Genomic DNA, 18,984 nt, shown 5'->3' on the forward strand with positions numbered 1-18,984 from the left:
AAGAACACATGCTCTCCTATGTTCAGAGCAGCATTATTTATAATAGCCAAGAGCTGGAAAGAACCCAGATGTCCTTCAACAGAGGAATGGATATAGAAAATGTGATACATTTACAAAATGGAGTACTACTCAGCTCTTAAAAAATGATGAATTCATGAAATTCTTAGACAAATGGATAAAACTAGAAAACATCATCCTGTGTGAGGTAACCCAATTGAAAAAGAACACACAAGGTATGCACTCACTGATAACTGGATATTAGTCAAAAAAGCTCCAAATAACCAGGATACAATTCACAGACCATATGATGCTCAATACCACTTCTTTAGTGATGTGAAATATCCACGGACAGGTTGTATAACAACTCTGATCGTCACAATTCCCCAAAATGAAATAAGAAAAATAAGCTACTGACAGGAAGTGTGTGTCACAGATGCACTAGAGCTGTGCCTTCCTTTGAAGCTGTGTCTTGCTCACACCCCCAGCCAGGCTGCATTCCTGTGTTATTATCTGTAAGAGCATAGGGGTCAAAGTAGACCTAAGCATGGTGCCCCTCAATTGCAGCATCATGAAACTGGATGGTTTCCTGCCACCTCTTCCTCATCCACATTTTTTGAGAATATATTACTTTCCCCCTATTTTCTTAATTTTTAGGTTAGCACTAAAGTCATGGGTCATTATGACACAGTCATGCATATATGTTAATTACTTGGCTCTGTCTCCCTCTTCTATGGGCCACCTTGCTCATCACCCATCCTTGTTTTGCTGATTCCCTTTGTGTGTTTTAAAATTTTATTTATTTACTCTCCTGATCTGTATGATTCTAATCATCTCCCTATGGATCCAGTTAAACATTCAGTAATTTTTCTGGAACTGGGCAGCACAGGGGTTGAACACCAGTCAATGAAACAGATAAGAAGATATCTGGAATCAGAAAATCATGTCTTCCAGAGACAGATTGAATGATTTCAAATCCTGTTCTCATTTGATAACAGGGTGAACTTGGACAACATGCTTACTTGCCGATCATTAGTCCACTTGGATGATGTTTTATTAAAGAAATCTGAACCAAAAAGTTTTTGAGTGAGGGGAGAGACCCCAGGGAAAGCCTTCTAATTGGTGCCCAAAATATGGCACACAGTAGAGAGACTGGACAGCTCGCTCCTGTCTCCTGTGTGGTAACCATGAGGTACGAATTATCAACTACAGGTAAAAGAAGAATAATGTGCATTTCTGAACTGTGTGTGTGTGTGTGTGTGTGTGTGTGTGTGTGTGTGTGTGTGTGCTCCCTGTGATACATACTTTGTGCTCCAGCAGAAGTTGGTTTGCTTTTTTAGCTTAGATGAAATGAGTTCTGAGTGATCTCCAGTGTTACTTCCAAAGCTGTAATTCTTGTGAGTCTATAGGAACCGGTAACTAGCATCTTTGTTTACGTTATCTTTCTTGTGACTTTCTCTTTATAGTGTTGGGATTTCCCCTTGGATTAAAGAATGTCTGAGCATATTTTAAAAGTCATAAAGCCGGGAAGATCCTTTGAGCCGGATAGTTTTTTGCTAAAGGCCTTTGTTACCCCAGTAACTGTGGAGTTTTGCAATACAATGTCTGTTGTTAACGTTCCACAGACTGGGCACTAAGCAACAAGATTTCCTTGCCATCATTTATTTGACACATCCTGCCAGCTAGGAAGTATTCTTCTGTCACTGTTGGGAAGCCTGGGGTGTCAGAGATGTTAAGCAATGTGCCCAACATCTTGTACCTGGTTGTAATGCCAGGACACAGTCTGGTTTTGTCAGCTCTGATGGGGCTTTCTATCCACGACGTCCCCACAAAAATTCTAAGTATGCTATGTTTAGGAAGGCAAACTGAATGCTGTAGCAAATAAATAGCTAACTTTCTGATTTTGGCTTAACCAGGATAATCTTCTTTCCAGTGTATCCCTTGGCAGCATTATCAAGCATTTAAGCTTGGTTCAGGTAAATTGTTGCCCAATTTGCTACAAGGGAATTTTTATGTGTATTTATGGCTGTGTCTCCAAAGCTTAGTACAGAGCTGGAATATAAATGGTGGGCAGTCAACATGCATGAAATTGCTAACATTTGAGATGCAAAGTTACTCAAATTTTAAAATGTAGAAGTCATTTATTATGACAAGAAAAAATTTCTATTGCTTCCAGGTGTTCATAATTTAGAGGAGGGGGAATATACATTTTAATATTATATGAAGGAGTGTATTCTTCTTTAAGATGATTACTTTCCTGTTCAAGCCTAAAATGAAGACAGAGTAATAATCAGATTGTCCTTGGCATGTCTTCACAGTGCCTGACTCCATTCTTAAATTACCTAATTTCTTAGATGATGGACAGATTCTTATGTCTGTTATCAAAATGAATCAAGTAATTGAATCCCTTTGCTTCTTTCTCATGCTTGTACTTGGTCAGTGTTAAACAAACTTGTTACCAATAGCATGGCATAATCTTTTTGTTTCCATGGTTTCAGTCAGTCATCCATAGAATCCATCTAGTAAAAAACAGATCTGTGAACAATTATGTATATAGCAAATATATTTCTAGGGGCTCATATCCTGTTAGTTTGTGTGGAGCTGGAGAGTTCAAAGCCTTGGGCTAGGCTGGCAAGCTGGAAGTCTCAGGGAGGAGCTGATTAAGAAGTCCTGAGGTAAATTTCTTCTTTTATCAGTATAAATTGATTTTGTTCTTAAGGCCTGTCAGCTGATCAGATGAAGGGCATCTGCATTCCTGAGGACAATATCCTTTATTTAAACTACAAATTGTCCCGAGCTATGGTTCTCGCCGGCAAGAACAAACTTGGACAACCAGATTCTTCTGCAGCAAAAAGCTTTATTGCTTCTTTAAGAGGGAAGACCCAGACCCCGGAAAATGGCGTTGCTTATATAGCCCTCAGCCATGGCATTTCAGCACCTGATGTGGCGTGTCAGCTCCTGATTTGTTGCTCGCCCATCACCCCATTATTACGCCCCGATATGGGCAGTGACTAGGCGTGAGTTCACTCTCGCACCTGCGTACAAGGCTTGTTTACTAGTTAGGCACAGCGGAAGCCGGCACCATCTTATAATGGTGATCATAGCTACACATGCATTTTCATCCCAGGGTCTTGATTAGTGTTTAACTGAATAATTGTGTACTTTAGACTAGCCAACTTGACAAACAGAAGAGTTACATCTTTTGAAAGTTGCCAACATGGTAGAATCATGTACTTCCTTCTTCCCCATCTCTTCTTCTCTCTCCTCCTTGCACACCCCTCCATAAAAGTGCTTTTCATGGGTTATTAGGTTGAGCACTTAGGATAATTTTGTAGTGTCTCACATCTCTATGAGGTACCAGGAGCTAAACAAATGATTTCAGTTAGACAAGAGAAGTTTAAAAGAACTGCTTTTCCAGAGAGTATTACAGTAAACACTTCTAGAAATTTTCTACTTCATAAAACACAACTGGGAAAATAACTTCTGTTGAGATTTTAGTCCCACAATTTCCTGCTTCCTCAAAAGTGAAGGAACTCTTAATGGGGCTCAAGTTTAACTGCTTCCATTTATCATTTGAAAGGGGGTTCTCTAAAGCAAGCAAAGATATCTTTAACTTCTTAAATTCATTTCCTGATCTCTTTTCAATGTGAGGATGAGCAATCTTGATAGCAAAAGTCAAAGCTCGTTCCATGTTCATTCTAGCAAACTTTCTATGTGTTAACCCATCTGTCGCTGAAACTATCCTTTGATAATTTCATTTCACTTCACAGCATTTATTCTCAGAGTCCATGAGTGGCTTATGTTTCTCTTGAAGCCATGTCTTCCCCTAAGTTTTAGGCATGTCTCTGAAACGTGTTTCTTGTCCTGTACTGCGTTTTCCAGCTGCCATCCCTACGTCCTGTGGATTCTGGGGATAAAAATGGGTTGGAAGGATTTCTCTCTTCTTGAGTTCCGGCTTCCTAATCTACTTCATCTCCTGTACCTCAACACAAAAGATCTTATATTACTCCTCAATTAGTAATAACAATGGAAACTTGTTTTCATTCAAACAAGGCATTCAGTAGGCAAGCAGATGTTACAAGAGAAATAAAAATCTGTGTGTGTATACTGGCAAAGCTAATGAACTAAAGGTGTTTTTATATCACAACAAATCAAGCAGGTTCAAATGAGATGCTAACACCAGAATCCCATGGATTTTTCCCTGCCTCTATTTGTTCTGTGTGTTCTCTTTATTTTCTTCTGTAAGTAAAGCTTTCCCCAGAGTGACTTGCTAATCTCTTACCTGCCTCTTATTGCCCCATCTTGCATTCATCTGTCACCTGTGACTGTAGATTGTAATCTAATCTGAAGAACATACAGACCTTCCATCAGATACCCAGCACCCCAGTAAAGTATACCTAGCTAGACACAAAGGATGCCACATCAAAGATGCAGATAGTTGCCATGATAAACTATAACCAAAATGCAGTTTTCATTTAGAAAAAAAAATCAGCATTTTTGTAGTCTTCCTGTTCTCTGGACAGTTGCTGCTGAGTGGAGGGAAGAAATTCTTGATTTCCTGGCTGTTTAGCTTCCTGAGGGATTGGACAGTTGGAAATTCCTAATTTCACATCCCCTGACCAGATTACAGAAAACACTGTTGTTTGAATTTGATAGGCTGAATGATATTTTCTTTTCTTTTTAACAGATATTCAAGTATATCAGAAGTGATGCAAAAGGAGCAAGTCACTTTGCCTTCCTATATTACAGTATAATTTTTACCATTTAGTAAACTACACAGGTCTGCAATAGTGCTATGATAGACGTGGTTTTGACAGAGATGAGACAGAAGGGCCCAGAGTGTTTCACTAAGTATGTAAATGTGGGTGAAATGACACAAGTTGTTTTGAAAAGCAACTAAAAGTAGGCTGTTGGACACCAATTAAGTGGCAACTGTTTTCAATGACTTAATGTCAGTTTCAGATAAGGATAGACTGTCGAAGAGGAAAAGAACGACTGAAATAATCAAAGATAAAGGAAAAGTGAAAGACCAAGGACATTTATTTCAATTTTCCTAGTCTACTAAAACATATTCAAATTACTGGAAGCAATTTTCTCTGAAATATTGAGTGGAGTTTTTCTGATTTCCAGTGTGGGCATAATAGTTCACCAAATTGCACAGATAAAGTATGAGATAATAGGGCAGATGAGTGGCTGATGAGAAAATTGGTTACTTAAAGTTGTTCTGCAGAGTTAGGAGAATGCAATTTACCTAACACTGAAGAGTCACTGGCTGCACACACACAAGGGTTGTTTAACAAAACATGCATACAGGATGATCTGTCTTTTCTGTTTTAACTTGAGAGACTTTGAACTACAGCTTTGCTTTTGATGTGTAATTTTGTATATATTAACTGACATTTCTAATGCATTTAATGAAAGCAGGACAACCTGCAACATTATTTCACTAAGGCATTGCATTAGCAAAGCATCTTTGAAATATCTCCAAATTGTAACTTATCTTTAGACAGGAAGACAGCATGGGACAGTCTATAAAACTCATGGATCTAAGGCAAACAAAAACTGTACTTACTCACAGCTTCATAGCTAGAAACATTATTGCTCGAGGCCCCTTGGATAAAACCACTTAATCTCTGTGTATTGTGGATTTTCCATCTTCTATTGGGAAGAGAAGTTTAGATCCCTCTTAACTCCCTCTAGATCTGACAAACCTGTGTTGCAGACAGCAGAATATAATAAAGCAGGGTTGTTTTCTTGCCACAGAGTAGATTTGAGATAACTTTAATAGTAAGCAATGTGCACTTTTTCATTGCTTTCAAGGGTCAGGGTTTCCTCCCACATGCTAGGAGAGTGGTACACTACATTGTTAACAGACCCTTGTGGATTGAATAATATTCTTTCTGTATGGTCAGGAGTCCTCAGAGATGTTTATAAGTCATCCCCAGTTTCAGATGCTAGGGAATAAAAGAGATATCCATTGTATAAGGGACACAAATAGAAGGATAGGCTTAACTTGAGGTAAGGTGAAGAAAATGGTTATAATCAAAAATTTTCCTGGAATGAATTTAAGCTAGGCTAATTAGAGCCTTTTTTTCTGTCATGATTCTATGCTATGATCATTTTTGATAAGTGGAAAATGTATATAATCTAGGCAAGAGAGATTCATCTTTGGAAAGAAATTTAGTGGAAATATATCACTATACTGCCTCAAAAGCTGGATAAATAAGACCTCAAGTGAGAGAAACAGAAAGTATGGGCTGTAGAAAAAGGCTCTGAAGCCTAAGAAGTAGGAAGAATGTGAAAGGAAGAGGCTGCATTCTGACCACAGGAGGAGTCGTCGGAATCTCCCTTTGCACTGTTTCCATGGAGCTTTCCTGGAGAAATGACTGGCAAAAGGCATTTGTTCTCTATCTTTAGACCAAAGCAAAGTCTGTTTTGTTATATAGGCCCATGAAAAAGAAAATCACAGTAAGGACGAGGAAGGTATTTAAAGGGTAGGGGTGATAACTTTTACTGATTCTTTAGATCAATATTTACAGTATACATGAAGACACTGTCAGCCACTGAGGATGCTGGCTGGTGAAGAAATATGAAGTGCCAAAGTAACAAACCATTTAAACCAAGAAGCTTGAGGAATTAAAGGTTTTAATTACTGAGCTATAAGTCTGTACCTTCATCAAAGTCATACACAAAAATTTAAATTTGTCAATGGCCCTATACTAAATACTATCAAGGAGATAAACTGGTCCACAACCCCTCTATACCATCAACTCTACCCCAGCTCAGCCAAACAATGTCTCAAAGCTGTGGTGGAGCATCTCCGTTTACTTGTATGTCAAAGAATTACTTGTGAACCTATAAACTACCTGTTCTCTTGAATAGGGTTCCTGGGAGAATGAAACCAGAATTCATTGGCAGATAGAGTATTATCTTTGTTTTTCCCAGGGTTGAGACTAGTTTTTAACTGCTTATATGTAAAATGCAATATAGGAGAACACTTTCACGATGAAAGACATCATCAGCTCACTGTACCCTCTTCATAAAAACTTTTATATAAAACAAATGATTAAAACCATGATTCCAGAAATGCCAAAATTAATCCTATGAATGATTCATTGGGAGACACCATTGTAACGTGTGGGAGGTGTAACCCACAAAGTATATCAGATGTACCTGTTTGTTGCTGTACCAGTATCATGCAGTGTTTATCACAATTGCTCTGTAGTACAGCTTGAGGTCAGACATGGTGATTCCACCAGAGGTTCTTTTATTGTTGAGAATAGTTTTTGCTATCCTAGGTTGTTTGTTATTCCAGATGAATTTGTAAATTGCCCTTTCTAACTCAGTGAAGAATTGCGTTGGAATTTTGATGGGGATTGCATTGAATCTGTAGATTGCTTTCGGCAAGATGGGTATTTTTACTATATTAATCCTGCTAATCCATGAGCATGGGAAATCTTTCCATCCTATGAGATCTTTTTTGATTTCTTTCTTCAGATATTTGAAGTTCTTATCATACAGATCTTTTACTTCCTTAATTAGAGTCACACCAAGATATTTTATATTATTTGTGACTATTTTGAAGGGTGTTGTTTCCCTAATTTCTTTCTCAACCTGTTTATCCTTTGTGTAGAGAAAGGCCACTGATTTGTTAGAGTTAATTTTATATCCAGCTACTTTGCTGAAATCGTTTATCAGGATTAGGAGTTCTCTGGTGGAATTTTTGGGGTCACTTATATATACTATCATATCATCTGCAAATAGTGATATTTTGACTTCTTCCTTTCCATCTTTCTTTACATCCATTCTCAGATCCAGCAGTTCATTCTATCTCTAGGTGCTATTGTGGAAGACCTTAGGTGGTTTCCTTATCTCCTTTAAAACCAAATTTTCAATTTTATAAGCCCACCTTTGTAAGGGAAATACTACCCAACTGAACAATTTATTATGTTAATTCTTCATTTCAATTTTCTTTTAATATCAAGTTCAGTCTCTTTAACTGGGCACCCCTAGACTTACTGTGCCTTGGACTTTTACAATTCAGCTCATCATGTCTCCATTTTACTTCAGTGAACAGTAATTTCCCTAGTACTGAAGCTGTTCTGCCTCTGAATATCTTTCTAATTTGTTCTGGGAATAGATTAAGGCTGGATTCTAACTGAACTACTTCCTCTATCCTGTTGCTAAATTTTAGCTACAAATCATCACATGGTTGATATAACACTTTCCTTTTTGAAACATATTCCACCCCACTAAAGTACAGGACATATTTACACACCAACTACTTATAAATAGATTCATTTTCAGTAAAATTCTTGTGTGTGTGTGTGTGTGTGTGTGTGTGTGTGTGTGTGTGTTTGTGTGTATGTACAAGCGATGTAACCTAGGGTATTGTATATTCTAGGAAACTCTCTATTTATATCCACTGAACTTTGATGCAATTCTATGGACTTATGGAAACAATTTAGGCATCTATATGTATTGAATGAAGGAAATTTTTTTTACCAGTTTTCAAGTGGAATTCAGTATTTCCATTAGATTTGAATGTAACAACCACAGTAGTAACAAAAAAGTGATGCATTGCTACAAAAATCTAAGCAAAATATTTTTATTTTATGTTATAATTTAAATGGCACTTCTAAATTCAGACTTTTCATTCTCATTTTCCTATTTTAACTAATGAATGTTGAGTTTGTTACCATATATAAATAAAAAAGTCAAGCTAATTCTAGAACAAAGAATCCTTCTAATTCTGTTTTGTTGATGGCTTGTCTCTAGGCACTCATACAGAGGTGTTTGCTGGGCTTTTTGTTTTTCTGCCCATTTTTGCGTCTCTATTTCTCTTTCTTTTTTTTAAATATTTTTTTATTACGTATTTTCCTCAATTACATTTCCAATGCTATCCCAAAAGTACCCCCCCCCACTTCCCTACCGACCCATTTCCAGTCTTTTCACCCTGGCATTCCCCTGTACTGGGGCATATAAAGTTTGCAAGTCCAATGGGACTATCTTTCCAGTGATGGCCGACTAGTCCATCTTTTGATACATATGCAGCTAAAGTCAAGAGCTCAGGGGTACTGGTTAGTTCATAATGTTGTTCCACCTATAGGGTTGCAGATCCCGTTAGCTCCTTAGGTACTTTCTCTAGCTCCTCCATTGGGAGCCCTGTGGTCCATCCAATAGCTGACTGTGAGCATCCTCTTCTGTGTTTGTTAGGCCCCGGCTTAGTTTCTCAAGAGACAGCTATATCTGGGTCCTTTCAGCAAAATCTTGCTTGTGTATGCAATGGTGTCAGAGTTTGGAAGCTGATTATGGGATGGATCCCTGGATATGGCAGTCTTTGGAGGGTCCATCCTTTCGTCACAGCTCCAAACTTTGTCTCTGTAACTACTTCCATGGGTGTTTTGTTCCCAATTCTAAGGAGGTGCACAGTGTCCATACTTTGGTCTTCATTCTTCTTGAGTTTCATGCGTTTAGAAAAATTGTATCTTATATCTTGGGTATCCTAAGTTTTGGGCTAATATCCACTTATCAGTGAATACATATTGTGTGAGTTCCTTTGTGATTGTGTTACCTCGCTCAGGATGATGCCCTCCAGGTCCATGCATTTGCCTAGGAATTTCATAAATTCATTCTTTTTAATAGTTGAGTAGTACTCCATTGTGTAAATGTACCACATTTTCTGTATCCATTCCTCTGTTGAGGGCTATCTGGGTTCTTTCCAGCTTCTGACTATTATAAATAAGGCTGCTAAGAACATAGTGGAGCATGTGTCCTTCTTACCGGTTGGGACATCTTCTGGATACATGCCCAGGAGAGGTATTTCTGGATCCTCCGGTAGTACTATGTCCAATTTTCTGAGGTATCGCCAGACTGATTTCCAGAGTGGTTGTACAAGGTTTAGGAGTTCCCTGGTGAAATTTTTAGGGTCACTTATATATACTATCATATCATCTGCAAAAAGTGATATTTTGACTTTATCTTTTTCAATTTGTATCCCCTTGATCTCCTTTTGTTGTTGGATTGCTCTGGTTAGGACTTCAAGTACAATGTTGAATAGGTGTGGAAAGAGTGGACAGCCTGGTCTAGTTCCTGATTTTAGTGGGATTGCTTCAAGATTCTCACCATTTACTTTGATGTTGGCTACTGGTTTGCTGTAGATTGCTTTTATCATGTTTAGGTATGGGCCTTGAATTCCTGATCTTTCCAAGACTTTTATCATGAATGGGTGTTGGATCTTGTCAATTGCTTTCTCCGCATCTAAGGAGATGATCATGTGGTTTTTGTCTTTGAGTTTGTTTATATAATGGATTACGTTGATGAATTTCCGTATATGAAACCATCCCTGCATCCCTGGAATAAAACCTACTTGGTAAGGATGTATGATTGCTTTAATGTGTTCTTGGATTCGGTTAGAGAGAATTTTATTGAGGATTTTTTTCATCTATATTCATAAGGGAAATTGGTCTGAAGTTCTCTATCTTTGTTGGATCTTTCTGTGTTTTAGGTATCCGAGTAATTGTGGCTTCATAGAATGAGTTGTGTAGAGTTCCCTCTACTTCTATTTTGTGGAATAGTTTGTGCAGAACTGGAATTAGATCTTCTTTGAAGGTCTGGTAGAACTCTGCACTAAACCCATGGGCTTAGTCCTGGGCTGTTTTTTTGCTGGGAGACTATTAATGACTGCTTCTATTTCTTTTGGGGATATGGGACTGTTTAGATCATTAACTTGATTCTGATTTAACTTTGGTACCTGGTATCTGTCTAGAAATTTGTCAATTTCGTCCAGGTTTTCCAGTTTTGTTGAGTATAGCCTTTTGTAGAAGGATCTGGTGGTGTTTTGGATTTCTTCAGGATCTGTTTTTATGTCTCCTTTTTCATTTCTGATTTTGTTAACTAGGATGTTGTCCCTGTGCCCTCTGGTGAGTCTAGCTAAGGGTTTATCTATCTTGTTGATTTTCTCAAAGAACCAACTCAGCGTTTGGTTAATTCTTTAAATAGTTCTTGTTTCCACTTGGTTGATTTCACCCCTGAGTTTGATTATTTCCTGCCGTCTACTCCTCTTGGGTGAATTTTCTTCCTTTTTTTCTAGAGCTTTTAGATGTGTTGTCAAGCTGCTAGTGTGTGCTCTCTCCAGTTTCTTCTTGAAGGCACTTAGAGCTATGAGTTTCCCTCTTAGACATGCTTTCATTGTGTCCCATAGGTTTGGATATGTTGTGGCTTCATTTTCATTAAACTCTAAAAAGTCTTTAATTTCTTTCTTTATTCCTTCCTTGACCAAGGTATCATTGAGAAGAGTGTTGGTCAGTTTCCACGTGAATGTTGGCTTTCCATTATTTATGTTGTTATTGAAGATCAGCCTTAGTCCATGGTGGTATGATAGGATGCATGGGACAATTTCAATATTTTTGTATCGGTTGAGGCCTGTTTTGTGACCAAGTATATGGTCAATTTTGGAGAAAGTCCCGTGAGGTGCTGAGAAGAAGGTATATCCTTTTGTTTTAGGATAAAATGTTCTGTAGATATCTGTTAAGTCCATTTGTTTCATAACTTCTGTTAGTTTCACTGTTTCCCTGTTTATTTTCTGTTTCCACGATCTTTCCATTGATGAAAGTGGTGTGTTGAAGTCTCCCACTATTATTGCGTGAGGTGCAAGTGTGCTTTGAGCTTTACTAACTTGTCTTTAATGATGTAGCTGCACTTGCATTTGGGGCATAGATATTCAGAATTGAGAGTTCCTCTTGGAGGATTTTACCTTTGATGAGTATGAAGTGTCCCTCCTTGTCTTTTTTGATAACTTTGGGTTGGAAGTCGATTTTATTCGATATTAGAATGGCTACTCCAGCTTGTTTCTTCAGACCATTTGCTTTGAAAATTGTTTTCCAGCCTTTCACTCTTAGGTAGTGTCTGTCTTTTTCCCTGAGAGGGGTTTCCTGTAAGCAGCAGAATGTTGGGTCCTGTTTGTGTAGCCAGTCTTTTAGTCTATGTCTTTTTATTGGGGAATTGAGTCCATTGATATTAAGAGATATTAAGGAAAAGTAATTTTTGCTTCCTTTTATTTTTGTTGTTAGAGTTGGCATTCTGTTCTTGTGGCTGTCTTCTTTTTGGTTTGTTGAGGCATTACTTTCTTATTTTTCTAGGGTGTAATTTCTGTCCTTGGTATTGTTTTTTTTCTGTTATTATCTTTTGAAGGGCTGGATTCGTGGAAAGATAATGTGTGAATTTGGTTTTGTCGTGGAATACTTTGGTTTCTCCATCTATGGTAATTGAGAGTTTGGCCGGGTATAGTAGCCTGGGCTGGCATTTGTGTTCTCTTAGTGTCTGTATAACATCTGTCCAGGCTCTTCTGGCTTTCATAATCTCTGGTGAAAAGTCTGGTGTAATTCTGATAGGCCTGCCTTTATATGTTACTTGACCTTTCTCCCTTAATGCTTTTAATATTCTATCTTTATTTAGTGCATTTGTTGTTCTGATTATGATGTGTTGTGAGGAATTTCTTTTCTGGTCCAGTCTATTTGGGGTTCTGTAGGCTTCTTATATGTTCATGGGCATGTCATTCTTTAGGTTTGGGAAGTTTTCTTTTATAATTTTGTTGAAGATAGTTGCTGGCCCTTTAAGTTTAATATCTTCATTCTCATCAACTCCTATTATACGTATTTTGGTCTTTTCATTGTGTCCTGGATTTCCTGGATGTTTTGAGTTAGGATCCTTTTGCGTTTTGCATTTTCTTTGATTGTTGTGCAGATATTCTCTATGGAATCTTCTGCACCTGAGATTCTCTCTTCCATCTCTTGTATTCTGTTGCTGATGCTCATATCTATGGTTCCAGATTTCTTTCCTAGGGTTTCTATCTCCAGCATTGCCTCACTTTGGGTTTTCTTTTTTGTGTCTACTTCCCTTTTTAGGTCTAGTATGGTTTTGTTCATTTCCATCACCTGTTTGGATGTCTTTTCCTGTTTTTCTTTAAGGACCTCTACCTGTTTGGTTGTGTTTTCCTGTTTTTCTTTAAGGACTTGTAACTCTTTAGCAGTGTTCTCCTGTATTTCTTTAAGTGAGTTATTAAAGTCCTTCTTGATGTCCTCTACCATCATCATGAGATATACTTTTAAATCCTGGTCCAGCTTTTCGGTTGTGTTCGGCTTCCCAGGACTAGGTGGGGTGGGAGTGCTGCATTCTGATGATGGTGAATGGTCTCGATTTCTGTTAGTAGGATTTTTACGTTTGCCTTTCGACATCTGGTAATCTCTGGCACTAGTTGTTATAGTTGTCTTTAGTTAGAGCTTGTTCCTCAGGTGATTATGTTAGCCTCTATAAGCAGACCTCGGAGACTAGTCTCTCCTTAGTTTCAGTGGTCAGAGTACTCTGTGCAGGCAAGTTCTTCTCTTGCAGGGAAGGTGCCCAGATATCTGGTGTTCCAACCTGCCTCCTGGCAGAAGTTGTGTTCTACTCACCAGAGGTCTTAGGATCCCGTAGGGGATCTTGTGGAACTCCAGTGCTGCAGCGGACTGGAAGCTCTATTTCTCTTTCTTAACTCCCTGATTCAGTTCTTTTATTTTTAAAATTTATTTTTATTTTTCATTTTGTAGTTGTCTAGTTCTCTGAATATTTCATACCATGTACTCTGATCATATTCATCTTTCCTTCCCAATCTCTTCCCAGATCTACCACCCTTTCAGTACACACTCAACATATTTCCAATTTTTAAAAACCAGTTAAGTAAAGTTTGTATCTGCCATGTACTATTGTATGAGTGATCTTCCATTCAAGCGTGCAGGACCCATCTGGGGCCACACACTTAAAACAATAGATTCTCCCTCTCCCAGTAGTTATTAGTTGTCAACAGCTTCCCAGCTGTTCACCTCCCCTCTCCAGCTTGGGATTTTCCTCTGACTTGAACTTGCACAGGTCTTACACACATTGTCACAGTACTTTAAGTTCAAATATACAACTGTTCATACAGTTAGAAAATGCTGACTTATTGTAGTCATTTGTCACCTATAGCCCTTACAATCATTCTTACCCCTCTTCTCAATAATCTCTTAGTCTTAGGGGGGATATATGGTATAGATGTCCCTTCTAGAACTGAACATTCATTATTTTCTTATTTCCTGCACCTTCACCAATTATGGATCTCTGTGTTAATTGCCATCTACTGAAAAATAAAAGCATATCTGACAGGGGTTAAGGGATGCATTATGGGTATAATAATTATAAGTCATTAGCAGTTGGCTTAACACTGTTAATTTAGCAGAACAATGCTCACAGGCTAGTCTGTCTAGCCTTTGGTCCTGATAATGGTGACAGATATGAGTTTCATCTTGGGAACTGGGCATAACCCTAATTGGAAAGTGGATGATTACTCTTATGATATCCATTCCTATTTGGCACCAATAAGCATGCAGTAGCAGGCCAGGGGCCATGATAGCTCACCCACCTGTGAAGCCTGATTCAGTTTATATCTTTTCTTTCTTCTAGCTTGGAATCTAGAAGACTCCCTATTTGCTTGGAGGTAAGGTAGTTTTAAAACTTTTTATGCGGATGCTCTGTGCCCTCTCTCTCCAGAGTCGCTTCTCAAATTGTTCCCCAGTGCCAACTTTGCCATTTCCTGATTCAACACATTTTCCTTTGCAGTGTTTTCATACAAGCCAGCTGTCTACTTGACCTCCACACCAGTAATTTTAGCATCCTTTTCCTAGTTTTTGGCCTCTTGAAAGTGACTGGCCAAGCTGGGCCGTGGTGGCACACACCTTTAATCCCAGCACTTGGGAGGCAGAGGCAGGCAGATTTCTGGTTCCAGGCCAGCCTGGTCTACAAAGTGAGTTCCAAGACAGCCAGAGACCCTGTCTCGAAAAAATAAAAAAAAATAAATAAATAAAAGAAAGAAAGAAAGAAAAAAAAAGAAAGAAAGTGACTCTCCAAGTGTCAATCTAGCATTCACAGATCCAACTTGCAACATTTCAAGGTTGGGCAAAGCAAGCAAGTGTGCCCAATGATTGTCATTGTTACTGGGCTTTTTTGTGTGTTGCTTATTTGTTTCTTGAGGCAGAATTTCAACACTCCCGCATGCTTTTTGAAGCAAGTATCCTCAAGTACTCCAGGAAAGCAGGCCCTGTAGCCCTGTCATCAATGAGTACAAAGGCAACCACTCTCCCTGCTAATGCTCTCCTTATCATGGCCATTGGTTAAATTTCTTCTATGCGCAGCTTCAGAATAAACAATTCCGCCCATTTCTTTCCAATTCGTTTTATTATTATTCACTTTTTTTTTTCTTGAGAAGTCAAACAATCTATCTCCACTTGACACTTATTCTGTCAATGCCAGGTTCTTTGTCAAACACTTAGAATCTCACATTATTTTCATAATTAATACTTATTAGGTCTTTATTGTTATTATTAATTATTTGATTTGAGAGGGCCCAGCTTATGGGAAAGAATGCCACACCCTGGGAACTGGTTCTAGACAGTCTAAGAAAGCAGGCTGAGCAAGTCACAGGCATGGGCAACAAGTCAGTAAGTAGCATTCCTTTATGGACTCTGCTTTAGTTCCTGCTTGACTTCCTACCCTACTTCAAAATTCATGATGAGCCATGACCTTAACCTAAAATAAACCCCTTCATCCTGAAGTTGCTTATGGTCATGGTGCTTTGTTATACCAATAAAAACCAAACTAAGGCAGCAGTTCAAAATTATAATCTCAGCACTTTGAAGCCTAAACAGGCAGGAGGACTACCACAATTTCAAATTTACCCTGGGCTACACAGTTAATTTTAGGCCAGTTTAGGCTGCAGAATGAGATCATGCCTTAAAATAAATAAACAGAACAAACAAACAACCCACAATACTACAACCATTCCAATGCGGGAAAACCCTTCCCCCAAAAGAAGTGAACAGTAAAGCTCGGCATAGTAACGCAGGCCTCTGATTCTCAGGAGGCAGAGACAGATCTGTCTCTGTAAGTTCCAGGCCAGACCTGGCTACATAGTGAGGCCCTGTCTCAAAAAAGGGGTGGGGTGGAGGTAGGGGACAGAAAATGGCATGAATCATGTTGAGTTGAACAAAGCTGATGAAAAAGCACTAGGCTACAGAAAAGATTACATATAATGAGTCTTCTTTGGGAGAGCCTTCTATTGTGATGCACTGATGCTTGTGTAAGCACTCGTGAGTGTGCAGACACACAAGACAAACTACATCCCTATGCTGCTCTCCTATCTCAAGATACAGGACCTGAGACAAAGCAAATTGATTTTCCCAAGGGTAAAAAAAACATAACAAGAAGGATTCTATTTAGTAATTTCTTCTCATGTTACTAGTCAGGGTTCAATTAGACATAGATGACAATAAATGGTGGGAAGTTGAGTAACTCCTAAAACTCCAAACAAGAAGTTCAACTCAAGATTCTCCAGCTTTGACTATAAGCAGTCAACAACTTGAAGACAACACTACAACTGGCAAAGAACAGGAATGAATGAGATGGGCACAAACTATCCATTCCTCTTTCCTCCTCAATGGCATTCTTTCAAACATAACACAGGTAGGTAGGTCCTTAGTGCCACAAAAATCATCACTAGTTGCTTTCAAGTAACTAAGTCTGTGTATTACCATCAACTGTCCTAGAGAGCCTTGATAATTGAGGATCATTTATATCAGGAGCCCACACATCTTTATCACATTGAGGGAACACTCCAGATCTGTCATAGTTCCATGTCCGGTCTCTGGAACTCAGTCAATCTAGAACTGGATCTGGAACCTAGTTTCTAAAATGTACTCTGTGTCTATTAGTTCTCAGCTTTTAAAAATGTTTCTTTGCACAACTGTATTTGGAAGTATTGTATACTCTAAAGTTGAAGTTTTCTTGTACCTTTCCAAAGTGAAATTATTTGAAACCCTCCCTCCCCATATATAAAAAATATATATCCTTTTAGCATCATTTGACCGAAGTTTAAAGCAACCTGGTTGGCCTCCATGCATCCAATGGCATCTTCCAAGAGTGAAAATTCCTTGCAGACATAGCCATAGTCGTAACCTGTGTTATACTCCTTCAACTGCAACTCCTTTACAGGTATGCCATCAGAAGTTCGAAAGGCATTAAGAATCTCTTCTTTTGTAGTATTTCCTGGGACCCCATTTAATTGAATAAGCCTGTTAGGTTTTTCCTCACTTGGGCCAGCCCTATAATCTTGATCCTGAAGGTCTTGTTGGGCATCTCTGGCCATTTTGCCCTGAGAAAATGACTTGCTCTGGCCATAGCCAAAAATATGGCTTCCTGGCAACCTGTGATCCACATCACAGTATTCAATGCTTCTGTAATCAGTGTCTTGTTGGCCAAGAAAGTCCAAATCTCCTTCTTTAAACAGACCAGCATCTGAACTCTGTTGTTTGCCTCCATAAAGCTTTGGCTTATCTTGTTCTTGAACTGGACTTTGGCTGTTTTGAAAGTCTGATTGAGATTCATGTTCAAAAGTTCCACTTTGTGTTTCTCCTTCTCTTGTTTCTGAATGGTCAAATTCTCCCTTCTGAACACCAAAAGCAGGTCTTTCCACTGCATGGCCATGTATGGATTCTTCTCTCTTGTTTATATTCATACCAGAATGTTCTCTCTCTTGTGAAGAAGGCTGAATGTAATACAAAACTTTTGGATCCATAGGAGGCATCTCCCTTTTTCTAAATTCCATACAAGGTCCTACCTCTCTGCCCTGAAAATCTTGGTAAGTCCTAGTACGATGTCTACCTCTGAAATCCGAATGTGGTGTATCCCTGTTCCTAAAGTCTAGATCAGTAGTAGATGAATCTCGGCTTCTATAGTCCACCTGTGTTCCATCTTTATCCCTGAAGTCCAAATCAGATACATCTCTGTTCCTAAAATCAGAATGAGACTGATCTCTGGATCTAAAATCCAAATCTGATAAATCTCTTCCCCTAAAATCGGAATGGGATCCCTCTTGGCCTCTAAAATCTAAATCATAAGTGCCCCATCCCCTAAAGTCAGTTGGAGGAACATCTCTACTTCTGAAGTCAACAGTATGAGAATCCCTGTCTATAATTTATATGCGGTGGCTCCCTACCTCTATAATCCATAGGAGTACCATCTCCACCCCTGTAGTCCATAGGTGGTCCTCCTCTATCCTGAAAATCCCCAGAATGTATGTCCCTGTTCCTGAAGTCCAACTGTGCTGAATCTCTACTCTGGAAATCTGAAGATGAAAAATCTCCCCCTCTGAAATTGTGTCCAGGTCCCTCCCCTCCTTGATAGTCACGATGTGGTCCATCTCTAGCTCCATAGCTGAAAGAATGCTCCTCTGCATTTGCAAAGGGAGGTCCTGAATGCCCCTGGAAATCAAAGGGAAGTGAATCTCTGCCAGGAAAGTTGCCAGAGTGTCTCTCTTGAGCATGACTCTTAAGGGGAGGAGGAGGATAATCCCTGTTCCACCCAGGAGCAAACCTTTCTTCTTGGCTCCCACTGTAGAAACAAAGACAGGGTTATTCATATTGTCCAGAGAGTTTGAAATCTACACACCAGCATATTCTTCTCTAATCACAGCATATTCTTCTGTAAACATATTTTGGGGGGCAGAGTTCTGCAACAGGTTCCTAGATTGAAAAGATCCTGTTCTGTTAGCAGATCGAGAATCCCCCCCCACCCCCATCTCTTTCTATGTCAAGAAAGCTTCAATAACTAGATCTTTTTCCTACCAAACTCTAGCACGGTGGTACCAAAGAAGCATAGCCGCCACGGCCCGCTCCTTCCCCCCCTCAGTGGCTGCCACGGACCCAGCGTCCGGGAGACCGCAGAACCTCATATTTTGAAAATGGAATTCAGTGTTCTTTAATTTTACTGTTGATTACCATAAAGCACCCATCCTCTAGTAGAGTAGCAAATTAATAACAGTGAAATGTATGGAGAGTGAGTCAGCAAGTAACTAAGTCATTTTAATCCATGAAGCTCAACAGATTCATTTACCAGATGTTAGCCAGCAAACCCCAAGGCCAT

At 39.0% G+C, this 18,984-nt stretch overlaps 1 protein-coding gene across 1 annotated transcript in view; it reads right to left on the bottom strand.

Annotated features, from left to right (window-relative positions):
• LOC110296138 (RNA-binding protein 6-like) overlaps positions 1 to 18,640 on the bottom strand; it is a 33,603-nt gene extending 14,963 nt beyond the window's left edge. Inside the window, 3 exon segments of the mRNA XM_021164692.1 lie at positions 16,946 to 18,032; positions 18,034 to 18,453; positions 18,579 to 18,640. Coding sequence (XP_021020351.1) covers positions 16,946 to 18,032; positions 18,034 to 18,453; positions 18,579 to 18,640 — 1,569 coding nt within the window.
• Positions 18,641 to 18,984: the final 344 nt, after the last annotated feature.

The sequence above is a fragment of the Mus caroli genome, unplaced genomic scaffold, assembly GCF_978045245.1.
Source record: "Mus caroli unplaced genomic scaffold, Mus_caroli_1 scaffold_1, whole genome shotgun sequence".
NCBI lineage: Eukaryota > Metazoa > Chordata > Mammalia > Rodentia > Muridae > Mus > Mus caroli.